General features: G+C 61.2%; 2 protein-coding genes across 2 annotated transcripts; both read left to right on the top strand.

Moving 5' to 3' along the window:
• Nucleotides 1–825: 825 nt before the first annotated feature.
• Nucleotides 826–11,642, top strand: SCRT2 (scratch family transcriptional repressor 2). Its single transcript, XM_075900770.1, has 2 exons — nucleotides 826–1,136; nucleotides 10,891–11,642. Exons 1-2 carry the CDS (start codon nucleotides 1,031–1,033, stop codon nucleotides 11,595–11,597), a joined length of 813 nt encoding a protein of 270 aa, XP_075756885.1. The 5' UTR covers nucleotides 826–1,030; the 3' UTR covers nucleotides 11,598–11,642.
• Nucleotides 11,643–20,103: 8,461 nt separating this feature from the next.
• On the top strand, nucleotides 20,104–22,064 carry SRXN1 (sulfiredoxin 1). The gene is made up of 2 exons (XM_075900891.1): nucleotides 20,104–20,908; nucleotides 21,382–22,064. Exons 1-2 carry the CDS (start codon nucleotides 20,750–20,752, stop codon nucleotides 21,583–21,585), a joined length of 363 nt encoding a protein of 120 aa, XP_075757006.1. The 5' UTR covers nucleotides 20,104–20,749; the 3' UTR covers nucleotides 21,586–22,064.
• Nucleotides 22,065–25,485: the final 3,421 nt, after the last annotated feature.

Raw genomic sequence — 25,485 nt, 5'->3', positions numbered from 1 at the left:
CTGTGATGGCTTGATCAGTTTCAGGGGGGGGGGGCTGTCACAGAACACGGGGTTGCCCAGCAGGGTACCGTATTGTCCCTACCGAGGGGTGATGTGCAGTGGCGGGGGGGGGGGGCTCGCACCTCTCCCCCCACCCAGTGCCACGATCTCTAGAAGTTCTCCCTTCAGTCTGGAGCATGTCTCCGGGCTGAGCCCCGCCCCTGCCTGACACCTGTTCCGCGCCCCCCCCCCGCCCCCCACTGAGAGGAAGATCAAGGGCTGTGTGTCTAAATGTTAAGCAGATGGGCTGTGGGCCATCCCTCCCTCCCTGCCCCCCCCCAATTCCTCCCTTGTCTCCCTTCCTGCCCCGCCTCCTTTCACTTTCTTCTCCCTCTTTCCTTTTCTCTCTCACACACTTTCCCCATCTCTCTCTTCCCTTCCCCCCTCAGACACACACACATTTACCCACACAGAGACAATTACACACACACAGACACACACACACACAAACTCAGACACATACAGAGGCCCTCACACCGAGACATTTACACACAGAAAGACACATACATACACAGAGACACAGGCACTTACACACACAGAGACACAGACACACACAGACGCACAGTCACTTACACACAGAGAAACACACAGAGACACTTACACACTCCCACAGAGATACAGACACACACACAGAGACACTTACACACTCCCACACAGACACACACACAGAGACACTTACACACTCACGCAGGCAGACACACACACACTTACACACAGACACACACACTTACACACACTTTCTCTGTGTCTCTCCCCCCGCCCCGGGCTGCCCGCCCAGCCGGCTCGCTGCTGCTGCGCTGCCTGTCCTGGGGGACAGTTGATGGATTAGGGCCGTACCGCTCCCTGGCAAGGCACCACCTGATCTCCAGCCCGCGTCCCATATAAAGCCGGCGGGGCCCGGAGTGCTGAGCTCAGCGCCTGCGCCCCCTCCCCCGGCCCCGCCTGCAGCGCGCAGGGAGCTGTCCAGTGCTGATCCCGGCCCGGCCGCGCCATGCCCCGCTCCTTCCTGGTGAAGAAGATCAAAGCGGACGCGTTCCAGCCCGGCGAGGGGCCCGGCTACACCGCCCTGGGCGCTGCCTACCGGCCGGCCGGGAACGGTGAGTGGCTCGGGGCGCGGGCGGAGAAGGGTCCGGGCGGCTGGAAGGGCTGGAGCCCGCAGTGCGTCTCCCCAGAGCCCCGCGGGGCCGGGCGGGAGGGGGCGGTGTCCCGCCCTGCGCACGGAGCGGGGCTTGGGGAGCCCCCCCTTCCCCGGTATGAGCGGGGTCCGCGGAGCTGGGCCGGGCCCCGGGGAGAGGCGGTGCGCTCGTCCCCCCAGAGCCCTTCCCAGCGGGAACCGGCCGGGCTGAGGGCCCCTTCGCGGCCGGCGTGTGAGTGGGTGTGTAGACAGGCACAGGCACTGAAAAGTGTCACCCTGTGTTTGTAGTGTGGGGTGTGTGTGTGTGTGTGTGTGTGTGTGTAGACAGGCACGGGCACTGAAAAGTGTCACCGTGTGTGTGTGTGTGTGTGTGTGTGTGTAGATAGGCACAGGCACTGAAAAGTGTCACCGTGTGTGTGTGTGTGTGTGTGTGTGTGTGTGTGTGTGTGTGTGTGTAGACAGGCACGGGCACTGAAAAGTGTCACCGTGTGTGTGTGTGTGTGTGTGTGTGTGTGTGTGTGTGTGTGTAGATAGGCACAGGCACTGAAAAGTGTCACCCTATGTGTGTGTGTGTGTGTGTGTGTAGACAGGCACAGGCACTGAAAAGTGTCACCCTGTGTTTGGTGTGTGTGTGTGTGTGTGTAGACAGGCATAGGTGCTGAAAAGTGACCCTGTGTTTGTCGTGGGGGGGTGTACTCGGGGGGGGGGAGGGGTGCACTATCTTGGGCCTATGCATGTGTTTGTGGGATTAGGGCTGTGTTGTGTGTAGGTGTGTGCTGGGCTATGGGTGTTGTGCTGGTGGGACTGTGTGTGCTGTGGGGCAGGGGCCCAGGGTTGTGTAGATCGGGTGTGTTGCTTTGGAAGTCTGTTAGGTATCTCGGGGGGAGGGATCAGTGCACATCCACAGCGTGGAGGGTGGGGTGCCCATGTGTGTGTTCTGTATGGGCTGGAATCTCTCCCCTAGGAAGGTGACCCTAGAATTCAGCCCCTCCCCCGGTTGCTCCTTTGTGCAATTTCTCCCCCTTGACTCCGGCTGCCCTTTGCTGACTCTGCAAATCCGGGCTTTGTTCCCCTCCCCAGGACACGCGTGGGCAAGGCAGAGGGGCCACGTGGCTGCCTGAGCATCCCCATTGATTCCCCGGCACTGGAAATGCCCCTGGGTTGCAGATTTCCTCCGCGCCCCCGTGGCTGAGGCTGGGCTCAACCCCTGGCAGGGCCGGCCTCAGGATCCCAGCCCGCTCGGCTTGTGCGCTGCAGACCGAGTTCTTCACAGGAGACAGACGGTGCCCCTGACAGGCTGGAGCTGCTCCCTAGGGGGCTGGCGCTGGGCCAGGCAGGGAGAAAGGCCTCTCAGGAGGCCAGGAGGTGACGGGGGGATGAGGGGCTGCTCCCTCACCCAGACTGGCTCCATGTCCAAGAGGGAAGGGAAGGGAGCACCAGGAAAGGGGGGGTGATGGAAAAGAACAGAGGAGAGGGATGGCATGGCTCATGGCCCCACACACCAGCCTGCAGCATGGAGAGGTAGGGGGTCAGGCAGAACTAAGCTCCATTAGAAGGCCCTGAATGGATTTGGGTGATGAATACAGGTGGCCCTGCCCATGGCTGGCGTGGGAGGGACTGGTAGGCTGGTACTTTGGCGCCTGTCGGACAGTCGTCCAAGAGGAAGCCACAGCTGGGTGGCTTGTGAGGCTGCCCCACTGTGCCCAGGGCTGTGTCCTGCAGCGCCCCTCCCCCCTTCAAAATCTTCTCGGGGGTGGTGGGGGGGCGGTGGAGAGAAACTCTGCTGCTTCCAGATGGTTGGAGGTGCCGGGACCTCCTGTCCTGGGCTCTGGTGAGCTGCAAAGCTGGGATGTGCTGGATGGATTGTAGGGCTAGGCCCCGCTGCCCAACCCCAGGGGACGTTCCTCCTGCCCTTGGGACATGTCCCCAGTCCTGGGCTCAATCCAGACAAGAACGCCATCAAGGCGAGCCCTGCCTTCTACACTGAGGGGCCTGGCTCGGCCTCGGGTGGGAGATGCCCTCTGCTCCACCTAACAGGAGGGGGGGTGGAAGGCAAACCGCTTGGGTCAGCCGGCAGGGGCCGGTCCCTGTCAAGCGGCCCCATGGATTCACACCTGCACAGGGCTGGAAAGGCTGCGGCGTGGTCCCCGAAGATGTGGGATGACCTGTCCACCCCTCCCTGGGAGGACAAGCAAGGTCCGGGCTGTATCTTAGAGGGGGTGTGACTCAGTCACTCCCCGCCAGGCCTGCCCCCCACGGCAGGGCCAGGCCACGGCATTAGGGGCATGAGAGTCCCAATCTCAGCACGCACACATGATCGGGGCCATTGCTTCCAGGGGTGGACCTGCCGGGGGCCAACGGGAGGTGCTCTCGGGGGACGACTCTCGCGTGGGAATTTGCTTCCTCCGAGTTAGAGCGAGAGGCTCTGGCACATCCCCGAAGGGGTTGGGTCTCTCAATGCACACACGGCCTGCAGGCCAGGTTTGACGCCCCCTCAGAACAGCACCGCCGACTTGACCGCCCTGCGAGGGGGGCGCGGTGCAATCTACTTGTGAACACCATGTGCCAGCGAAAAGGAGAGCTGACTAAATAAATAAGGAGAGGGAAGGAGGATGCGGCAGCCAAGAGCTGGCCCTGCGAGTCAGGAGCCCTGCAGTTGCATCCTGCTCCTGCCACTCACTCAGGGTCCATGGCGATGGGCGGGTCACATGCCCTCTCTGTGACTCAGTTTCCCCATCGGTAAAATGGAGATAATTTCACTCGTTACTGCTTGTCCAGTGCTTGGCACTCTTCCCCAGGAAGTGAGTCAGCCAAATGCAGTATACCCAGGGGGCCTGTAACAGAACATAGCCTGTTTGTGTATCCGGCCCGCCTCTGATCCCCTGTGTGACCGCGCTGGAAAAGGACCAATCAACTTTGCCGCCACCCAAAAGAAGAGGCGCCCTGGCGCTGCGGCTGGCCTTCGCGGTGGTGCGGGTGGACCCAGCAAATGGCACTTATGCCCCACATGCTAGCGGCTGGCTCTTGGGAGCTGCCTGTTTGGTCGCGAGGCCGGGTGGGGGTCTGTTCAGAGCATTCGGAGACCCTGGTTGTGCCTCGCCCACCGAGGGTGGATTTTAGGGGGCAAGCGCCCGCCTGGCTTGGGAGGCTTTCTGCTGCCTCCTGCCTCCCCGCAGTCCCGGGTGGGGCGCCCCTGGGTGTGAGAGAGCAGGTGTGCTGGGGCAGGCCTCCACGCAGGCAGGCTGAGCAGACGCTGTCGATGCTGCTCCTCTGGAAATAACCTTGCTGCCTGCTCCGGAGAACGCGTGGAAAATTGCTGAGGAAAGCGCTTTGGGCCCAGCGTGTGTGACTGCGCTGGGTAAACAAGGAGAGAGAAAGGCAAGGCAGGGAGGGGCAGCTCCGAGCCGGGGTGGGAGGAAGGAGGGGGCAGGATCGGGGCCGGGGAACCATCAGCTGTCCGAAAGAGCATCCCCACCCCCCGGCGAGGGAAGACGGGAGAGCAGGGGGCAGGCTCCTCATTCCAGCAAGGAGGGCACAAGCCTTAGATGACTTGCAGGGATGAACAGGCCAGTCTTTCCAGAGCTAGGAAGCCAAGGACGCTCCGGTTGGGGAGAGGACAGAAAAATCAATAATGAGGCAGGCTGCAGGCCGGGGGAAGCCACAGGTCAGCCTCCAGCAATCACACTTAAACTGGAGCAGGCCAGGAGAGAGAAAGCCCCCACCCCCGGGCCTGGTCACCAGTGTCCCCTCCACTCCTGGGCAGGGCTGGCCCCCAAAAACGCTTGGGAGGAGTAAAATTGCTGCCTTAGGGCAGGGGAAGGGAACCTAAGCCCCTGGGGACAGATACAGCCCCCAAATTGACTGGATCTGGCCCCCAGGGCTCAATTAAGGCTCTACCTCCCCCCCCCCAGCATTGGGAAGCCCACGCTGGCACTCTCCCCCGCTCCCCCATCCATGGGGCTTCTCCCCCATCGGCACAGACACTGGCATTCCAGGGGGAAAGCCAAGATCAGACTTTCTCCCTCAGATGGAAGCCCGGGGCTGTCTCCTCCCGCACAGCCGCTTCCGGTCACCGCACACAGAGGACACCCGGGGTCATTCTTGTCGGGCGCACAACGGCGGTGGGGAGCAGAGCACCCAGGCCGCAGCGCTGTGTGATCTGATTACAGGCGGACTCCCTCCATGTCTGTGTTAGAGGCCTTGGGAGGAGAGTCAGGGGGGCTGGATTCTGCTCCTGGCTTTGCCAGGGATGCACTCTGTGTCCGTGGACAAGCCCCTGAGCAGCTTGTGAAACGCTCCCACCCTTGCTGCACAGGCAATGCCCCTGCTGCCAGCGGCAGTGTAGCCCAGTGGCTAGTGTCTCTTGCTGCCTCTGGAGCCAGGGATTGATGGTGCAAACCCCACCTCCCCGGGGACAGCCAACCCATACTCCCAAGGGACAGCACTGACCCTGTTGGGACATAGGAAGCATTAGGAGGGGCCCCGAAGGTTTAGAAGGTGCGGGGGTCCTCAAGGTACCTACCTCCAGAGTCAAAGGTGAAGGGCTTGAGCCCTACCTGAGCAGGGTTAGGCAGAATCGTTGGTACAACCCTCCCTGTTCTGGTTTCAAATAATTGTCATCTGCACAACCCTTGCCGCGAGCTTGACAGCACCCAGCTCCCCTGCAGACCGTGTGGTTTGGAGCATGGACTGTGATGCTGGCCCTTTGGAGACCAGTTGTCTGCCATGCCCTGCCACTGACGTGCTGTGTGACCCTGGGCAAGTCCCCTCGCTGTGCTGAGAGTCAGTTTCCCAACCTGTAAAATGGGAATAACGCTAAGGCGCTTGTTCACAAACTGTGACAGGCAGGGAGGCGAAGCCCTCGTGGGAAAAGCAGGGTGTTTATTGGAGTTAGGGGGGGCAGAGCGGGGCCCCACCCAGACAGTTAAAGGCTCACGGGCCAGGTGAACTCACCGCAGGGGAGCAGGCGACTGGCAGTTTCCGAGCACTGTGCAAAGGGGACTGGTTCCTGGCCCTTGGCCGTAAGCCGGCCTGAGTTAGGGTGAAGTAGTTCCAATGGTCTGGGGCAGAGGGAAAGGGTTCCAGGTGGTGGGAGCTGCTCTGGAGTGGGCTGATCTGGGTTAGTCTGTCTGTGTGAGCACAAATGCTCTGTGATTGTGGTGCATGCCACACGCTGCACCCATCCCCCCCTCGGGGCAGATCCTCCCTTTTGCTGGTGCCTCCCCCCACACCCCTGAAAATACCCCATCCTCGCCCCCTAATTCCAGCTCTTCTGGGTGACGACCCCATCCATTCTGGGCCCCCCGTTACGGAAAGGATGGGGCCGCATTGGAGACAGTCCAGTGGAGGGCAGCCAAATGATTCCGGGGCTGGAGCACATGCTCTATGTGGCTGAGGGATTTGGGCTTGTCTAGTCTGCAGAAGAGAAGAGGGAGGGGGGATTTGGGAGCAGCCTTCAGCTACCTGCAGGGGGGTTCCAGAGAGGATGGAGAGAGGCTGTTCTCAGTGGGGGCAGGTGGCAGAACAAGGAGCAATGGGTTCAAGTTGCAGCGGGGGAGGTCTAGGTTGGAGATTAGGAAAAACAATTTCCCTAGGCGGGTGGGAAGCGCTGGGCTGGGTCCCTAGGGAGGGGGTGGAATCTCCAGCCCTTTAGTCCTGGCTTGACCAAGCCCTGGCTGGGCCGATTTTGTTGGGCTTGGTCCTGCTTTGGGCCGGGGGCCGGACTCGATGCCTCCAGAGGGCTCTGCCGGCCCCAGAGTTCTAGGGCTCCCCCGCTTGCAGCTGGCTTTTCTCACGGCGGGTGAGGAGCCCGAATCCAGGTTCCCTCCCATTGATTTTAGTGGAGACTGGAGGGTTTTCTATAGCGAGCAGGTGGGGAGTCAACTGCCCCCTGCCAGCCTGGGCAGCAGGGCACAGGCAGCTGCTAGGACTGTGCTCCGGGGAATTCCTTTGCCCCGGAGCGCCACCTCCTGGTGGGTTTACACAGGCGTGTGGGGAATAGCTGCTGGAACAAGCCCTTCCCCAGTGGGGAAGATTGACAGACGGACACACATCCGGCTGCTGCCAATCTCTGCAAATTGATAGGGGGACTAGGAACACGCCCACAAATCCACGGCTCGTGGGAACCCAAGGCTGGGATGTCCAGTGAGAGGTTGGTGCCAGTGGAATAACTTTCCTATCATAAGAATGTAAGAACGGCCAGGGTGGGGCAGAGCAAAGGTCCATCTAGCCCAGTGTCCTGTCTGCCCACAGTGGCCAAGCCAGGGCCCCAGAGGGGACAGAACAGGGAATTATCACATGATCCATCCCCATTGCACATTCCCAGCCTCTGACAAACAGAGACTAGGGACCCCATTCCCACCCATCCTGGCTAATAAGCATCAATGGACCTAACCTCCATGAATGTATCTAATTTTTTTATGAGCACTGTTAAATCCCAGGTCTTCACAACATCCTTTGGCGAGGAGTTCCACAAGTTGACTGTGCGCTGCATGAAAACTTCCTTTTGTTTGCGTTAAACCTGCTGCCCATTCATTTCATTTGGTCACCCCTAGTTCTTGTGTTATGGGCACAGGTAAATAACTTTTCCTTATTCACTTTCTCCCCACCAGTCATGATTTTATAGACCTCTCTCCTATCCCCCTTAGTCTCCTCTTTTTTAAGCTGAACAGTCCCGGTCTTTTAATCTCTCTTCACACGGGACCCGTTCCAAACCCCTCGTCATTTTTGTTGCCTTTTCTGAACCTTTTCCAATGCTAAGAGATCTTTTTTGAGATGAGGCGGCCACATCTGGACGCAGGCTTCCGGATGGGGGCGACCCCTGGATTTATACAGAGGCAGGAAGATAGTCTCTGTCCTATTCTCTCTCCCTTTGAATGGTTCCCATCTCCCCTCACCGTAGGAGTGAGTGGGGCAGGGCCGTTCCTGCCAGCTGAGCATCGGGCCCATTCGGCTCTATTTTACCGTGTCATGGGCCAGAGCTGCCTCCATATTTCTCATGAATGTGAACGCGATCCCGGCTCATAGCCTGAACATCGGGGTCTCTTCATGGGTCCAGTGCACAGCACCGACCGGGCGACGATGCCTGTGCTCCCTCGTCGGCCCTCGCCTGTGTTTCCGAGAGGGACCAGCCCCTCACGTGCCGTGTCGCAGGAGATGGGATACAGAAATCCCCCTTCTAGAAGCCACTGCCCCACGGGAGCCCGATCATGGTGTGTCCAGAGGGGCACGCGTGGGCCTAGCCACCTAGCTGGCATGCACAAGGAGGGGGCTCGGTGAGGCACAGCCCCCTTGGATGGAGTCAGGCTGCTACGGAGAGGGGTCAGTTATTAGACAAGAGCTAAACATCGTCCCAAGCCCCTGAAAGATCAGCGCCGAGGGGAAAGCTCCTCAACCCAGCAACAGGCACTAAGTCATCAGGTGCCGTCTGCCACACGGCCTGTTACAGCCTCCCGGCAGGGGTCCTGGGGCCGCTTTGAGAGGTGCCCAGCTAGTGTGGCCTGGAAGTGCTGGTGGGGGGCCGAGAGATGTCTACATCCTACAGCTGGGTGGGGTCTGGAGTCAGTGGCTGGGCTCTCAACCTGAGGGCCAGCAACCCCCCCACTTCTCAATAGGGGGGTCCCCACACTTGTTCTGGTGTCAACATGGGGGAGTGGCCTGGAAGACGCGGAGACCCCTTTAGTTGGGGTTGGTCCTGCCTAGAGCAGGGGGCTGGACCTGATGGCCCTTTGGGGTCTCTTCCAGCTCTATGGTTCTATGATTCTAAGACAGATGCACCATGAAATACCCACGGTCACAGGCTGCTAAGTGCATCACACGTGTCCCTCGCACGAGTCACCGTATGCGAGTGTTTTGCCTTTCCGGGCAATGCATGGTCCAGCCTCAGTGGGTGGGCGCCCCCGGAGCCCAGCTGATGGGGCAGAGCCTGGCACTGTTTCTCCATGAACGTGCCCCCCGGATCCTCCCTGCTGAGCTCAGCCCATGAGGGGGGAGGGGCTGGCTAAACGCTGACCCTGAGTCGGGGCAGTGTGTGTGCGCCTTGCCTGCAGCAGAGCCCCAGCAGAGAGCAGGCACAGCTCTGGAGCTGGAGACCCTCCACGTGGGTGGCTTTGGCTTCCAGCAGCTCCCCTAAACACCCGCTGTCTCTCCAGGCCTCCTGGAGTTTCCAGATCCCGGCCCAGTTTCCCCTCCGCGGTGGCTGAGCCGAGGCCCGGCTCTCTCCCGGCTATTGCCGCCTTAGAAGGAGGTTTGTGTGGGTAGCTTGTTGTGCGAAGCATCGGTGATCACTGCCCGCTGCTTCCTTCCAGCCGCCAGCCAAGGAACCTTCCAGGAACCTGTGCCCCTGCCTGCAGAAGTTGCTGGCTCACAGGTATCCCTGAGAGCAGGCGGGGCAGAGTTCCCAGGGGAAATGGCTGGGAAAGGGGAGGGCAAGGCAGGTGACCTCTGACCTGTGCCAGCCTGGTTGGGTTTTCGGAGGGGGGAGCGCTGTTTGTTGGGAGCGCCTGCCCAGGTGGAATTAAGCCTTGACAGTGTCTATTGGCCGGGAAGAGAGGGGGGCCGAAAAGGGGCCGATTGTGGGGCAGGCGGAGTGAATGGGCCAGGAGTCTCGGTCCGTGCCTTACCCGAGACGGCTCCGCAGCAGCTGCTTGGCTGGCGTGTGGCCAGAGGGGAGAGCCGGCGGAGACGGGCTCCGGGCAGTGGAACGGTGCCTGGCCTGAGGTCTCCGGGAACGGGCGGCTGCGGGTGGAGGCAGACTGGCTCAGACCCCGGAATCCTGTCTAAGGACAGCGCTCTGCCTGCCCAGCTGTACCCCTGGATGTGCAGCCCTTAGCATGACTTGGGGTGAACTTGTCCCACATTTTGGTTAGGAATAAAACCCCAGAACAGGGTCAATAGGGCCAGGCTACGAAGGGCTCGGTAGACCAAGGCCGAGTCTCCAGAAGAGAGCCAGGCCCTTCTCACGGTGCTGTGCTCCTCAGGCCTGTTCTGTGTGGACCGCCGGGCAGCTCTGACCTACCGAAGGCTCTGCTTTGGCTCCTCCTACAGCCAGCTGGGCACTGCAAGGGCTGGATGCCAGGCCAGGCCCTGAACCCTCGACAGCCCACGAGCACCCAGATGCAGCGCTTTGGGCTTGCCCACCTCCGTGCAAAACACAGCCAGGTTTTCCGTGCAAGGCAGCCGTGCACCGAAGCTGCCCCGGGAAGGCCTGGCCGGGAGGGAATGGGGCGGTTAGGAAAGGGCTTGGATATGCAAATGGAAAAGGAGAACTAAGGCTAGTAGAGCAGGTACGGGCAATAGCTTTTGCTGGGGGGGCCATTTCGCAAATCTTGGTTCATGGGCCCGGGCGGGCTCTGGGGCCCCTAGAAGGCACAGAAAGGGTGGGGCTGGGGGCTACAGAGAGCGAGACAAAGAGAGTGTGTGAGTGTGAGACACGTGTGTGAGAGAGAAACTTTGCGACACACGTGTGCATGTGGCACTGTGCGTGTGACAGGGACTGGGTGTCTCCCTCTCCCCTCCGCCTGCCCACCCTGCACAGCCGGCAGGAGAATCCTAGGAGCAGCTGGTTTGTCGGGGGAGGCGGCTGTGAGTAAACACGCTCTACTAATCAGCTGAGTGGGCCAGATGTGGCCCTAGGGCCGGATCCGTCCCCTGGGCCTGATTTTGCCCACCGCTGTAGTAGATGGTGATCTGTCTCCGCCGGTGTTTCTCTCCTGCAGGGTACAGCCAGCACTGCCTCCCGCCCTCCGACTGTGAGACCGATAAGAGACCAGGGCTCCGGCGGGTGTCTCCAGACCCGCCCTACACCCCGGCTCCCGAGGAGTACAGTGACCCAGAGAGCCCCCAGTCGAGCCTCTCAGCCCGCTACTTCAATGGCGAAGCTGCGGTCACAGACAGCTACTCCATGGACGCCTTCTTCATCACGGACGGGCGCTCCCGGCGGCGCGGCGAGAGCCAGCGGCGCGGGGGCCACCGCCACGCGTGTCCCGAGTGCAGCAAGACCTACGCCACCTCCTCCAACCTGAGCCGGCACAAGCAGACCCACCGCAGCCTGGACGGCCAGATGGCCCGGAAGTGCCCGACGTGCGGCAAGGCCTACGTCTCCATGCCCGCCTTGGCCATGCACCTGCTGACCCACAACCTCAAGCACAAGTGCGAGGTGTGCGGCAAGGCCTTCAGCCGGCCCTGGCTGCTGCAGGGCCACATGCGCTCGCACACGGGCGAGAAGCCCTTCGGCTGCTCCCACTGCGGCAAGGCCTTCGCCGACCGCTCCAACCTGCGGGCCCACATGCAGACCCACTCGGCCTTCAAGCACTACAAGTGCGCGCAGTGCGAGAAGACCTTCGCCCTCAAGTCCTACCTCCACAAGCACTATGAGTCGGCCTGCCCCCGGGGCGCCGGACACGGCTGTGCCGTGGAGCACTGAGGCCGGGGCAGAAGGGGCGCCCCCGACGGCAGGGAGGAAAGGGGCCCCCTGCCCGCCACTCCCCCGCCAGCCAAGGCAGGGCTCCTCCGCCTGTGGTGCAGGGCGCCAGGGACGGGTGTGCGCCCCAGGGACGCTCTGACTGACGGGCTTCCTGCGGTGGGACTTTTCCTTCCCAGACCGGGTGACGGTTGGGAGGGAACACCTCGAATGGAGCCGGTCGCCGGCTCCACAGCTCTCCCAATTCCCCTGGTCCCAGCTCTTCCCCCGGCTCGCTGGGGGCCCCGGGGCAGGACTGAAGGGGAGCGGCCTTCCGCGGAGCCCAAGTTCCTCCCCGGGGATCCGCCCCGAGCGCCTCTTCAGGCCCAGGCACCTGGGGAAGCTCCGTGCGGATTGATTTAATTTATTGCTGTATTTATTTTGTGCTGCTGTTTCTCCCGGGGGGAATCGGCTGGGGAGGAAAGGAACGGGGTCTTCTCCATCAGGAGCTAAACTCAGTGGGTTCCAAATGGTGTGAAACTGTAAGCGTATTGACAAGGAAACGAGGCCAGGTGGGACACTTGGGTTCAGTGCGACTGACAGGCCTGGGGGAGGGGTATCAGTGTGACTGACAGGCCTGTGGGGAGAAGGGGGAGTCAACTGACAGGCAGGAGCATGAGGGGAGTCTATGTGACTGACAGGTTTCTGGAAGGGCAGTCTTGTGGCCAGGAGGGGACTGAGGGGTGCTGCCCGAGTGTCAGGCATGTGAAAGGGGGTGGTTCTGTGGGACTGACAAGCCTATGAGGAGGGAGAGGAGTCTGTGTGACTGTTGAGCCTGTAAGGGGGAGGAGTACCTCTGCGACTGTTGGACCTGTCAGGGGGAGGGGTGTCTGTGTGACTGCTGGGCCTGTCAGTGGTGTGTTGACTGTTGGGCCTGTGAGGGGGGAGGGATGCCTTTATGACTGTTGGGCCTGTGAGGGGGAGGGGAGCCTGTACGACTGTTGGGCCTGTGAGGGGGAGGGGAGCCTGTACGACTGTTGGGCCTGTGAGGGGGAGGGGAGCCTGTACGACTGTTGGGCCTGTGAGGGGGAGGGGTGTCTGTACGACTGTTGGGCCTGTGAGGGGGAGGGGTGTCTGTACGACTGTTGGGCCTGTGAGGGGGAGGGTGTCTGTGCGCCTGTTGGGCCTGTGAGGGGGAGGGGTGTCTGTGCGCCTGTCGGGATGGTGGAAGGGGGCATGCCTATGTGCAGTATATCTCTGAGTGGTGTCCTTGTGGGTTGGTTCGTGTTGCCCTGGGAACGCCTCTCTGGAGCCGCTCTGCTCTGTGACTGGCAGGAGGGCTGAGGCCTGAGCAGCAAGGGGCAAATTTCCCCTGCCGCACCCTGAACAGGAACTCTCCCATGCCCTTGCTCTGGGAGCGAGCGGGCGTGCGGCAGAGCAGGTGTGGGGGCCCGGCCCAGCTCCCGGCGTCAGGGAACGCGGCAGCACCTCAGTTTGCAAGTAACACGCCTAGAAAGGCTCGAGCTCCGCTGGGCGCAGAGCACAGTTTCGAAGCGCGGCGTGCGTGCCCCCCGCGGCTCCACACCCTGGCGGGGAATGGAAGGAAAACCCCCAAGGCAGGAGTTTTGCAAACCCCTCTCGCAATTCTCAGGACTTCTGGACTGTTGGGGCTGGCAGTTCTGTACCCGCCCCCCTGGAACGGGGGGCCGTGCTGGGGGGCACGGCGGCACCCTCCTTCGAGTGAGCGAGCGGCTCTCCCGCGAGTTGGGCTGCCACAATCCGATGCGTTGCGGCGGGAAATCCTTCCCGTGAGAGGACCTGGGACAAAGCGCGAAACCGCCGCAGTTTCCATCCGTCCCCAAGTCCACAGCAAGGCAGGATGCGAGCCACAGGGGATAGAGCTCCCCCAGGGCCCACGTGCCATAGCCAGAGCTATCAGCCCTCTCAGAGGGGCCCAGCTGGGCTCCATTCCACGCCCCAGAGGAAGCCACAAGACCCTCCTACGCTCCCGTCAATGTGCACCCATTTCTGCCGATGTGCTCACAGCAGAGGGCAGCAGCCCGACCCACAATGGGGAGGGGGCTTCAGCCCACCTTACGGACAGGCCTCTGTCTGTGGCGAGAAGTAGAAACGGAACCGGGGGGCCCTGCCTGGTGCAGTGGGCCCAGCCCAGCCCAGCCCGGCCACCTCACCACGCCGCAGGGCCGGCAGCCCCGAGGGCCGGGAGCGGGAGCTGGCAGCCGAGCCCCGTGCCTAACCGTGTGACCGAAAGAATTTGCATCGGTTACACAGTGAATGTTTTTTTACATCCCTGCTGTGGACAGTGCTCCAACCCCCCTGCTCCCCACAGGCCCAAGCAACGGTGCACCCTGCAGACTGAGGCCGACCGGGCTGTTGAGGGGGTAGCACAGTCCCCAAGCACCCTCCCTCAGTCACAGAGATGGCGTCTCCATGGGCAAAGGCCGGTGACCGGGGCGAGAACCGGTGTTACTGTCCGGGGCGGGGGAGGGGTCTATTTAAATGTTCTAATTTATATTATTTATACTTTATGCTTTGGACTATTTATTTGCCATGACAGAAGAGCCCACGCCTGCCCCTGGCGGCCCCTGGGCGTGGGTCCCAGGGCGCACTCCGAGCGGCGCGCTGGCGCCGCATGCGGCGACCTCGGGCAATGTCCTTCATTCCCAGAGTGAGGGGCAGGGAGGGGCCCCCGGCCTGCAGCGGGCAGTTCCGCAGGGGGCCGGAGAAGCTCACGCTCGCCGGCCGAGGCTCAGCATTGCCCCTTTGAGAGGGGATCTGTTCCGCTCGCTGCCAAGCGGGAGCAGACTGGTCCAGGCAGCGTTCTCCCTGGTCTTCCTCAGCGCCGCAAGAGGGGTCCCGGTCCTTTGCCAGGGGCTCAGGCTGCGCTGGCGATAGAACAGTCATTTCTATGCAACGTGCCACCCTCTGCCAGCCCACGTGCAGTGCCCCGGGGAGGTGTCCCCTCCACACTGCTCCGGTTCCTACCTCGGCTCCTGAGCCTGTGACGGGTTGTCGGGCGCCACACAAGGGCAGGGCTCAGCCGCGGTTCGGGCCTGACCCCGGGCCGAGCACGTCCCTCCCGACGTGTGTAGGAATGCACGCCCATGTGTCCCTGCCCTCCTTCCACGACACAGCCTCCCGTGCGCCTTTGCACACGCGTGTTTCTCAGCGGCTGCCGTGGCTGCAGTCCTTTCCGTGCATCATGCTTCCCGGGGACACACAAGTGCAGGCTCCTGCATGTGCACCCGTGTCGCCGCACATATGCAGAGCTGCACGTTTGCACGAGGTGCGCAGCCTCATGGCAGGCTCCCCATTGCCACACTCAGCCACATGTACATCCGTAACCTCAGGTAGGACCTGTGTCATTCATCCGCTCTACACGTGTGCTGCCTGACATACACCCCACTGCACACGCAGAGCCTGGCTTGTGCACGCACACCTTCTCGTGCAGCACCATTCACACACTTTCAGTCATGCATACACACCCCTCCCATTCACACGTGCACTGAATCACACGCGTGTGCACGCACACACACTGTGGGTAATCTCTGGTGGGCTCTCCCCTAGAGGAATCAAAACTCGCTTCCTGGGGGCAGATGGCAGAGCCCCTTCTTTGGGTGTTACTCCGGGGGAGCTGGGGGACGAGCCAGCCCCCCCAGTTTGATTGCCCCGAGGGGGCCATCAAAGGAGAGCCAGTCCCTGCTCTGGTTTCTAATGTATATAGGAAATTCAACAGCAATAATTTTCCATGCATGATGGATTTTTCTGCTAGGTTTTGTATTTGACAGATCTCCGTGAGACAAGTCTACCAAGACCCGGCCACCTGCAGTATTAACCTGTAATGCAATTCAGGGATATTAAAGGGACTTCTGCTACCGACCCACGTGTCTCTAGAGATCTGTCCATGTGGCGGTGGGGGGCTGGCAGGCGAATGTGGGGGAAACCAGTCGACAAATGTAACACACCTGTCACATGCCCTGAGGTGCAGCAGGCAGGTTCGAGGCCAAGTGAATTGCTTAGTAAAACATCTGTCCAAAAATAGTCCCTGTAAATACCCCAGGCACCTGGACAGCTGCTGCTTCCCTGGCTGATCCAGGGTCTCCCGTGCTGCCCAGGAAGCAGCAAGACACCTGCCGGGTTACTTTTCATTTCTGAGCGATTCCTTTTATTAATTCTTTTCCCAGGCAGAACGAAGAGGAAATTAAAAATCTGCTCGTCACACACAGTGCAACCGAGAGCCAGAAACCCTTCCGCTTCCCAACATATCTGAACCAAAGAACACCCATGATGTGATTTATCCACAGGCATCTTTAGGGGCTCCGAATGAACCAGGTGCCCGGACAAAACAAACCTGGTGCATGAGCAGAACGGTCCAGCTGGTGTCTGGGAGCAACCAACAGCTGTGTCATCCGAAGAGGATGTAAAATCCCCACCGTGCACCAGAACAGGCCTCTCCCTCCTTCTTAGCTCCGGGCAAGCCTCTGGCATCCATGGGCGTCTTGGGCCCTGGGCGTCTTGGGCCCAGAGTGAGAGCTGGTGAGGCGGGGTCCTAGCTCTGAGAGCAGCAGGCCAGGACAAGGGAGTGGGGTGACACCTGGCAAGAGAAAGGGCCCTCGTGGGCGTGTCCCTCTCTTCCAGGCCTGGGAAAAATATGCCTTGTGGGCTGCATCCGGCCCACCAAGCCACTGGATCCAGCCGACAGCAGGCGCCCCGCTTGCCTCACCCCACCTGCATGCCGCTGTGGGTGGTTTTTCTTTAAAAACTGAGTCCAGCAGGGGAGGGGTGGGGAAAGCTTTAGGAGCTGCTCCCACCCCCAGCACAATCCCATTGGCCGGTTTCTGGCCAGAAACTGGCCAATGGGAGCTGCCTGTTTCAATAACAGGCAGCCACGAAGCACAAGGGGCTCCAAAGCATATGGTTGCAGCCTGTGGGGGCGGGGCAGGCAGGGAGACTGATTCAGGAACAGCTGCTGGTTGGTAAGTCTCCTGGCCAGAGCCTACCTCTGGCACCCCAGCCTCCCCTCCCCAACCCTCTACCCCTCACTCCTACCCCTTACTCCACATATCCAAATCTTCTGCCCCACTCCTGCACCCATATCCCCTCCCAGATCTGGCACCCCAATCCCCTACCCCAGATCACAGCCCCTCCTGCCCTAGCTCACAGCCCAGATCCCTGCATCCCGTCCTGTGCCCCAATTCCCTGCCCTAGGTCACAATCTACCCCCTCTACCTCAGTCCAGTGCCCCCAGTCACAAGTGCCTCCTTCACCCAAACTCCCTCCCTTACCCCAAACTCCCTTCTGCACCCAACCCCCATCCCAGACCCCGCACCTCCCCCAGGAATCTCATGGAAGAGTGCGGCCCTCGACCATTTTCCAAATTCTTGGTGTGCCCCCCCATCAAAAATTATCGCCCAGTCCTGCTCTCTTCCCTGCACTTTTCTCCAGCCCGGCACAGCACTGCCACTTTCTGACGGCCTTATCCCGCTCTTGCTTCTGCCCTTCCGTGCTGGGCTACAATGTCCTGAAGCAGGTACTTTCTGCTGCTGCACATTCATTGCACAGTCAGGGCAACAGCAGAACAGAAACGGGGTGTCCCTGCCGCCAGCTCCAGTCCCCGGCCACTGTCCTGATGGCGCCAGTGGGATCGCCGCTGTCCTTGTGGCTTCTGTTGCTGCTCCTCCCGGCTCCTTTTTCTGGGAGCTGGAAATTCCGTAAGCAGCCGCCCCGGCCGCTCATGCTGGGGTGAGCAAATAGATTTATGCTAATGCCAGCGAGGCCGGGAGCAACGGCAGAGCGCTGACCTGAAAACAAAGTGCAGCGAAGTCTTAAATAGCAGCGCTCCACTTGGAAAGCTCCCCGAGGCAGCCTCGCAGGGATGCGGAGAGCTTCAAACGCAGGCTGGAAACATCCCCGGGATGGAGCCAGGCCCCCATTAAACATGCAGAAGGAAGATTTTAAAAGCTCCGTTCCAGCTGCCTCGGCTCTTCCATTCACGCCAGCACTCTCAGACGCCGGGGCTGGCTCGCGGGGCATAAGCCTCGTTAGCGGCTGCGCGGCAAGCGAATCGTTTGCAGTCCCATCGAGTGGCCTTGCAAATGGGCCCCGAGGGGGTTCCAGCAACGTAGCCGTGTAGACGTTGCCTCTGGGCAGGGCCGCCCAGAGGGGGGGCAAATTGGGCAATTTGCCCCAGGCCCCACAGGGGCCCCCACAAGAATGTCTGAAGTCTGAGATCTGAGACAGGGAGAGCCAGGAAGAGACCCCCGGGCGCCCTGAATCCTCTGGGAATGATTCCATCGCCCCAGCTGTGTCTCCAGTGGGTGAAGTCGACCTAACTCCATCGCCCAGGGTGCGAAGATTTTCACCGCTCCGAGGGACAAACAAGGGTGATTTCAGTTTTAGGTGTCACCCGGCCTAAGTTGTCGGGGACCTTTGCCTTGGGAAGTTCACTGGCCATGCAGTTCATCACCTGACTCCCCAGGAATTGGTGCTGCTGCCGCAGGGCTGGCTGGGAACCCTCTTAGAACTGTGACTCAGGCTGGCTCTGCGGATGAGTCACCCGGCTGCTAGAACTCCTGAAACTCTCAGGACTTGTCGGGACTCTGCGAATGCCTTGCGGCCGTCCAAATGTTCACAAAGGGGGACGAATCCAACCCCCCCAGCCCAGCAAAGCCAGGGCAGTGCGTGCGGCCCTGGGGATATTTCCAAGTGCAGATCAGAGGCAGGGGCTGTTTAGCGATTCACACAGCTGGCCACGGACCCCCCTTTCACACCCACCTCCGCTCGATGTGGGGAAAGGGCTGCGCCTTTTGCTCGGTGGCCCTCCCTGCATCCTTCCAGGCAGCCTGTTGGGCCTTTGGCTTTCATTGGTTTTTAAAACATATCAAGCGTGCCCGTAAAAGTGCCCGTCTTCTGGGCATGTCCCTTTCTGTAAGGACCCCGAGGGCACTGATCCTTGTAAGGAAGCAGGACACGGATCGCGTCTCCCTGCTTGTTTGTAGGAGCTAATGGGGGCCACCCACTGACCGGGCGCTAATCACGCATCCAGTCATAAAGAGCAGCGCTTTCCCTCTTCAGAGCATCTCCTGGGCATCAATGAACCCAGCGTTCCTGGCTATGGGTGTTATGCCTTGAGAGGGAAAGAATAATGCATCGATACATGATCAAGAACACATATTCCTGTTCATCCAGAAATAGAATTGATGCCATCACGTGCCAACAGCGTCCTTCTGCTACGTATATTGGACACATTTCTCAGACACTTCGCCAAAGAATTAATGCCCACAAGTCAGACATCTTCACAAGAAAAAACCAGTTGCTTTTCATTTCAACCCACCTGGACATAGTCTTAACCACCTTACTACATGCATCTCACTTCAAAGAGACTTTAACCCCAGATTACAGAGGGAAACTTCAGAACTTTCTTTCATGCTTAAATTTGACACTTTACCAACGGGCCTTAACAAAGATGCTAATTACCTTACCCATTACAAAGATAGCTTCGCCACTCATCACCTCTGATTAACCATTCATTGACTCTTAAATAGTTATTCCCTCCCTCCCTCTCCCTCACCCCACCTTCTGTACGAAATCTGATTGGTCAGTTTAATAATGTGTTCGCTTTTTTCATTGTATTCCTTTGGTATATATGGTCATGCCAATTCTCTTTCAGAATATGATCTGAGGAAGTGGGTCTGGCCCAGGCCTATTAAACCAGTGGTTCCCAAACTTTGGCAGCACGCCCCCCTTTTTGATTTTTGAGAAACCCTCACACACACAGCAAAAAAACCTGTTGTTGAGCCAAAAGAAAAAAAAGGAACTGAGGAAAATAGCAGCAAAACTTAAGGGGGGGGTAACTGGGGGGCAGCTGGGTCGCCTTGTGTCCCCCCCCCGGGAATTTCTTCACCCCCCCGGTTTGGGAACCCATGTATTAAACCATCTTGTTAGTCTTTAAAGTGCTACATAGTTTTTCCTTTTGTTTTAGCAGGATCAGACTAACAGGGCTTCCTCTCTATGACTATTCAACAGAGTATCTGTTACCAGGGTGGATCTGATCATTAGTGATCTGGGTGTGTGCAGACATGAGTTCAGTAGCAACTGGAGCAGAGATTTCCCATCAGGCACTGCTCTTCCTTTCCATAGGTCAGTGCGGTCCATGCTTTGGACATGCGGGTCTCCATTCTGTAGCTAATGGCGATGTCTGTCTGGCCTGTCTTCCATGTAGATGAGGCGGGGGGGGGTCCTTAATTCTACCACCCTTGTCTGGAGGGATTTTTGGTGAGCGGTTCCTGACGTCATTCCTGAGGCCGTGTGTGTGCCCCCCAGGGAGGGGGAACCCCGCAGATGTGGCCCCCTCTTCAGAAGCAAGAAGCAGGAGAGAGGAGGGCGCTCACTTCACTCCACTCCACTCGCGCTACATAAGTGGGAGGGGGCCAAGGTTCGGGGCTTCCCACCAGAGCCCGGGCGCCGCTGCTGAGTCACTCTGAGTCGGCAGGGAGGGATGAGCGACCCGGCTGCCATGCGGGCCAGGGCGCCGCGCCCTGCGCGCTCATGGTGACTCAGCCGCCCTCGCCTGCCGGAAACGGCCTCCCGGCCGCGGGGAGAGGCGGCTCCTGCCCGGGGCGGAACGCAGCGAGAGCTCGGAGAAATCCGCTCGGGGCCGGGCTGGGGATCAGGCTCCGGCGCATTCCCCTGCAGTGCCAACCAGCGCGCCGCGACCTGCCAGCCGAGCCCTGCCCGGCGGCGCTCCGAGGGGCAGGGGCGCACGCTGCGGAGAGGGCCGGCGGGGGGCGCTCCGGGGGGCAGGGGCGCACGCTGCGGAGAGGGCCGGCGGGGGCGCTCCGGGGGGCAGGGGCGCACGCTGCGGAGAGGGCCGGCGGGGGCGCTCCGAGGGGCAGGGGCGCACGCTGCGGAGAGGGCCGGCGGGGGCGCTCCGGGGGGCAGGGGCGCACGCTGCGGAGAGGGCCGGCGGGGGGCGCTCCGGGGGGCAGGGGCGCACGCTGCGGAGAGGGCCGGCGGGGGGCGCTCCGGGGGGCAGGGGCGCACGCTGCGGAGAGGGCCGGCGGGGGGCGCTCCGAGGGGCGGCGGGGGGCGCTCCGAGGGGCAGGGGCGCACGCTGCGGAGAGGGCCGGCGGGGGCGCTCCGAGGGGGCTGCAGCCATGGCGAGCGCGGGCCCCGCGGGAGAAGAGCGGGGGGTCAGGAGCGTCCACTCCGACAACATCCCCACCGTCCACAACGTCCCCATGCGGGTGCTCATCAGACCCCTCCCGTCGGCGCTGGAGGAGAGCAAGGTGACGAGCCTCATGGAAACCATCCAGGTAAGTGCAGGCGCCTGCCTCCAGGGACGCTCATTTCTGCCAGGGTCCGTCCTCCCAAGCCCGGCTCTTTAACCAGCCCCCGCCGGCTCTTGCCGGAGCTGCACACCGGGGTGCACCCACATCCCTTCCCCTCTGCTCCTAGCGACACAACGTTTGGCTGGCGCTGCCAGGAGGGGGGCACCTGCTACAGGCTGGCAGGGCAGGGCCACGCCAGCGAGGCCAGGGGTGTGCCCAGAGCGGCCACACGCCCGTCGGCAGGGTGGCATTGGACGGCTCTTCCTGCATCCACCCAGGGAAGGCTGGTCCGACAGGGTTATACCAGGAGTAGACGCCCACATGGGTCACGGGTGGGCACTGCTGTGGGGAAGCTCACAGCTGGGGCGGCGGGGAGCTGGAGGGAGAGCATTGAGACCCTGGCGGAGGGGCTCGATGGGGTTTGCTTTTAAGCTCTGTCTGTCTGCTCCCCTCCCCAGGAGGACCCGGACCGGGTGCCCCCCGTCGATGTCCTCTGGATCAAAGGCAGCCAAGGGGGCGATTATTTCTATTCCTTCGGGGGGTGTCACCGCTACGCGGCCTACAAGCGGCTGTGCAGGGAGACCATCCCTGCCAAAATCGTCCGCTCCACCCTCAGCGACCTCCGCACCTACCTGGGCGCCTCCACCCCGGACCTGCACTAGGAGCCACTGCCAGGCAAAACCGACCTTCTGCAGCCACCGGCCTTCCATCAGAGATCCTGTATAGCCTCCGCGCCCAGCCCCGCCTGCCTGAGCCCAGGAAACGCCGCCGGGCAAACGCCTCAGGCACCTCAGGAAACGCCTCAGGCACCTCAGCCCTGGACAGTTTCTGCCTGGTTTGCTGAGCCTCTGTTGCTGCCTGGGCCATCGAGCAGGCTTTGCAGACAGGCCAGGCGCCCAGCTGCAGGTGGGCCGGGCAGGGCTGCAGCTGCAGGAGGGGATGGGCCACACGTGCGAGGGGGCTTCGCTTCCCGTTCTCTGTGGCATGGTGAGGAGTGAGGCTGCACAGGGCTTGGGCCCGGACCCCAGAGGGAAGGCCAGCGCGCGACGGGGAAAGGCGGCCTGGGGAGGAGGACAGTGCGGCTGTGCCGGAGTGCATGAGGAACTCTTGGAATCCAGATCCTGAATAAAAGTGAACGGGCTCCGTTGTGTCACCGCGGCAGGGGTGTCCGGGAGTGGGCAGGGAACGCTGCCCCTTGGCAGGAATCACACGGCGCAGGTACCCGAGGCAGGCACCAGGGGGCTGCGGTAGGTCTGAGCTGGCCCCGGCGTGGGCAGGGGTGTCCATAGGCAGCAGCAGGTGGAGCTGGGCCCTGAGACCCTGCTGCTGGCCAAAGCAGACAGCAGAGGGCAGCCTCACCCCTTGATCAGCCGACTGATGCGGGAGCAGCAGGAGGGGGGGGGGGATGCTGCTGGTGAGTCTCTTCCCAGGGCCAGATCTTTGCTCAGGGGGTGCAAGTGACCCTGGTTCTGGTCTCCTGGGGAGCGAGCAATCCCCTCCTGTCCTGTCCCACTCAGCGCTTTCCCAGGACCCTAGAACACGGGGACCCAGGAACCCAGCTCTGCCCTGCGGGCCCAGGCACCTAAAGGAACTGCCTGGCAGTGTGCATCTCTTCTGGCTAGGGAGGATAGCCCAATGGTTAGAGCGCCAGCCTGGGCATCGGGAAACCCAGCTCCCTTGTCTGCTCCCACCTGACCAGTGGGGTGAAAGCTCTGCCCAGCATGGCCCAGGTGCTGAGAGGAGAAACTCATGGCCACAGATCACACGGGAATGGGGGCTACCGAAGTACCTTAGCCTGACAGCCAGGCCCCAGGCCTCCTGGCTCCTGTCCCCAGCTCTGCTACCCGCACTGGCGGTGGCCGTGGGGGGCATGTCCCAGCCACACGGTGGGATCCCGCAGGGCTGTGCTCGGCCCTGCACGCTCTTCCCCCAGCTCCGGGACGCTCCGGTGCTCTGTTCTCAGCTGGGCCCCAGCGCTCCCAGATGTGTATCCTTCGCCAGCTCTACAGACACTGGCGAGGGGCCCTGCCTACAGACTCTGCTCCCTCAGGGTCTGAACCCCCCTCTGTGCCCATGCCTGCTGGGAGCCAGGCGCATACCCCTCCCCTGTGCAGAGCTGGGAGCTCGGAGCCACTATCCCAGCAAAGCCGGGGCACAGCTGCTGCCCCCTGCGCGCACACACTCCCCCTATGGAGCTTTCCTCGGGCTGCCCCTCGGGGCCACTCAGCCTGTCTCCCCTTCCCCCGGCCGGGTGGCGTTCCCTGCTCAGCCAAGCGCCCTGAGCCTGGTGACTATCGCCCAGCAGCTCTGCCGGTTCAGTGACAGCCAGGAGGGGGCGACGCTGCGTCTTGTGGCCACAGAGCCCTAGGACTCTCTGACTGAGAAACGGGGGACCCCTGTGGCAGCACAAGGCCAGGAGCCCAGGGACCGCTAGAGAGGAATGAAGCAATGGCCCATCTCATTCGGTAGCCTAGCTGGAGAGGGCTCCCTGCCTCCAAGTGTGGCGGCATGTCGGGTACCCCCTGTGACGTAGCGGGGGTACTTGCTGGGCTGTGGTGACCCCTGCTGTCTGGAGCAAGACCCAGCAGGGAAAACCTCACTATGCAAAGGTGATGCCAAACTTGTTGAACCAGACACCCCCCATGGAGAGGAACAAAGGAAGGTGGATGCTGCCCAGGCTGGGGGGCAGGGCTGGAAGAGGTTTTTAGTTTCCGTCTGGAGCATGGAGGAGACAGCCTAGGGAAGGGGCTGGAGTTTAGGGGCCCAGTCTCCCCCATCTCAAGGGGGCCTGAGGCATCCTAGCCCAGCTCTGTGACCAGATTACATCTGTGCTGTGCTGTATCCTGGAGAGGCAATAAACTTCCTCTATTCCACCGGCTGGTGCAGTCTGTTTGTGCCATTTCAGGGTGCAGGAGACGGGGGACCCCCAACGCACCGTCACACCCCCCGATCTTACACCCCGTCTGCAGCAAGATGAGACTCTGCCAGCCTGTAGAATAGAGCGGGTTTATTGCTCCTCCAGGATACAAGACAGCATAGACGTGAGGTGGTTTCAGGAGTCGGCGCCAGGATGCCTCAGACTCCTTGGATTAGGGGTCCATTGTCATCTCTAGACTCCCAGCTAAGGCTGCTTCCTTCATGTTTCCAGCCAGCAACACCCACTTCCTTAGTTCTCTCGCTGCCCTCAACCGGTCTGACCGGTTGGGTCTTTGTCTAGTGACGTAGGCAGCCCATGTGCTGGGCAGTGCTCACAGACAGAGGCCAGTAGGGTCATCCACAGCCCAAGTACCGCAACCAGCAAGGTACTGACACTACATCACAACACGTGGATGAGTCAGTGGGAATCACACCACAGCGCCGGGGGGCACCGGGTTACAGAGCAGACAGCACCCCCTTTACGCCACACCAAGCAAGGCAGAAGCCACCCTGAGGCACCTCATTGTGCCATCCCGAGTGGAAATATCTTCCTGAAGGGCACCGGGCACACACAGAAGCACGAGCCAGCTGATTGGTTTTATTCCGCTGAGCGTAGCTGCCGGCACAGCTCTCCTCCCCATCCCGTGTTGAGCCCTCGGGAGGGGACTGAAAGTGGCCCTTATGCTGTCTGGAAGCGAACACACCTCTTTGCCCCACTAATATCCAGTGGCAGGCAGTTCCGCTGGCTGTCTTAACATAGTTCCATTGACGGGTTGGAAACGCCTGGTCCCATTGGCAGGTGCAATTGTGACCAAAAGGCAGCTGAGCTCACCCTGCTCTTGTGGCTGGTGCTGATGGACTGAGCGGAGGGTAAAGGAGCGATTGAACAGACAGACAGACAGGTCTAGCTAACTAAGGGGCAGAGGCTAACTCCAGCTCTGGCAGCCATGCTGAGCATGCCCCAGAACAGGCCGTGTGGGCTCAGGAGGCATTTGTAACCCTCAGGGGAGGGGGGGCTGTCCTGCCCCTTTGAGATGCCCCCCAGACTCAGAGTCCTCCCAATGGGGGCCCTGGGGAGAGGCTCAGAGCTAAGATTACAAAGGCTCTGGATCAGATGCGACCCCCCCAATAGTAACTGGGGGAGGGGTGGCGAACCAAGACACCCCCAAAACACAGCCCCCACCCCCACTTGCAGCCAAGGTCAAAGCTATGGGGGATTGGGGGATGACGTGGAGATCAGGGGGCTGGAGGTGTTGTGGGGAAAGAGCTGAGAGTCCAGGGGGGCTGAGCAAGGAATGGGGGCAGGAGTTGTTGGGGTGCACTGGAGGATCAGGAGAAGGGGAAGTGTGTGGCAAAGTCTGCAGGAGATACAGCCAGCTGGCACCTCCCCCCAAAACACATAAGCCCCCCAGCCCTGGCCCGTGCGGAGCAGAGGATAGAGACGTGGGGGATTTAGGGTCCTGGTGGTAACGCAGGCAGGCTGGGGCAAGGAGCTGGGGAGTAGAAGGGCCTAGGGGTGCAGTGGGAGAAGATCGGGGGGGGGGGGGCAGGATGGATTCTCTGATGGAGGGGAGCCGCTTGGCTGTGAGGGGCATGTGAAGGGGGCTGGCAGGGAGCCAGCCAGGGAGCATGGAAGAGAGTCATCT

This window comes from Pelodiscus sinensis, chromosome 18 (assembly GCF_049634645.1).
Source record: "Pelodiscus sinensis isolate JC-2024 chromosome 18, ASM4963464v1, whole genome shotgun sequence".
NCBI classification, from domain to species: domain Eukaryota; kingdom Metazoa; phylum Chordata; order Testudines; family Trionychidae; genus Pelodiscus; species Pelodiscus sinensis.
Note: the sequence above shows the minus strand (reverse complement) of the source record. Positions and strands in the feature narration are given on the sequence as shown.

Excerpts from the sequence above, each read along its gene's own strand:
- SCRT2 (XM_075900770.1), top strand. The coding sequence starts at position 1,031 with ATGCCCCGCTCCTTCCTGGTGAAGAAGATCAAAGCGGACGCGTTCCAG. Across the intron at positions 1,137-10,890 it reads CTACCGGCCGGCCGGGAACG|GGTACAGCCAGCACTGCCTC; the intron begins GTGAGTGGCTCG and ends TCTCTCCTGCAG.
- SRXN1 (XM_075900891.1), top strand. The coding sequence starts at position 20,750 with ATGGCGAGCGCGGGCCCCGCGGGAGAAGAGCGGGGGGTCAGGAGCGTC. Across the intron at positions 20,909-21,381 it reads GCCTCATGGAAACCATCCAG|GAGGACCCGGACCGGGTGCC; the intron begins GTAAGTGCAGGC and ends TCCCCTCCCCAG.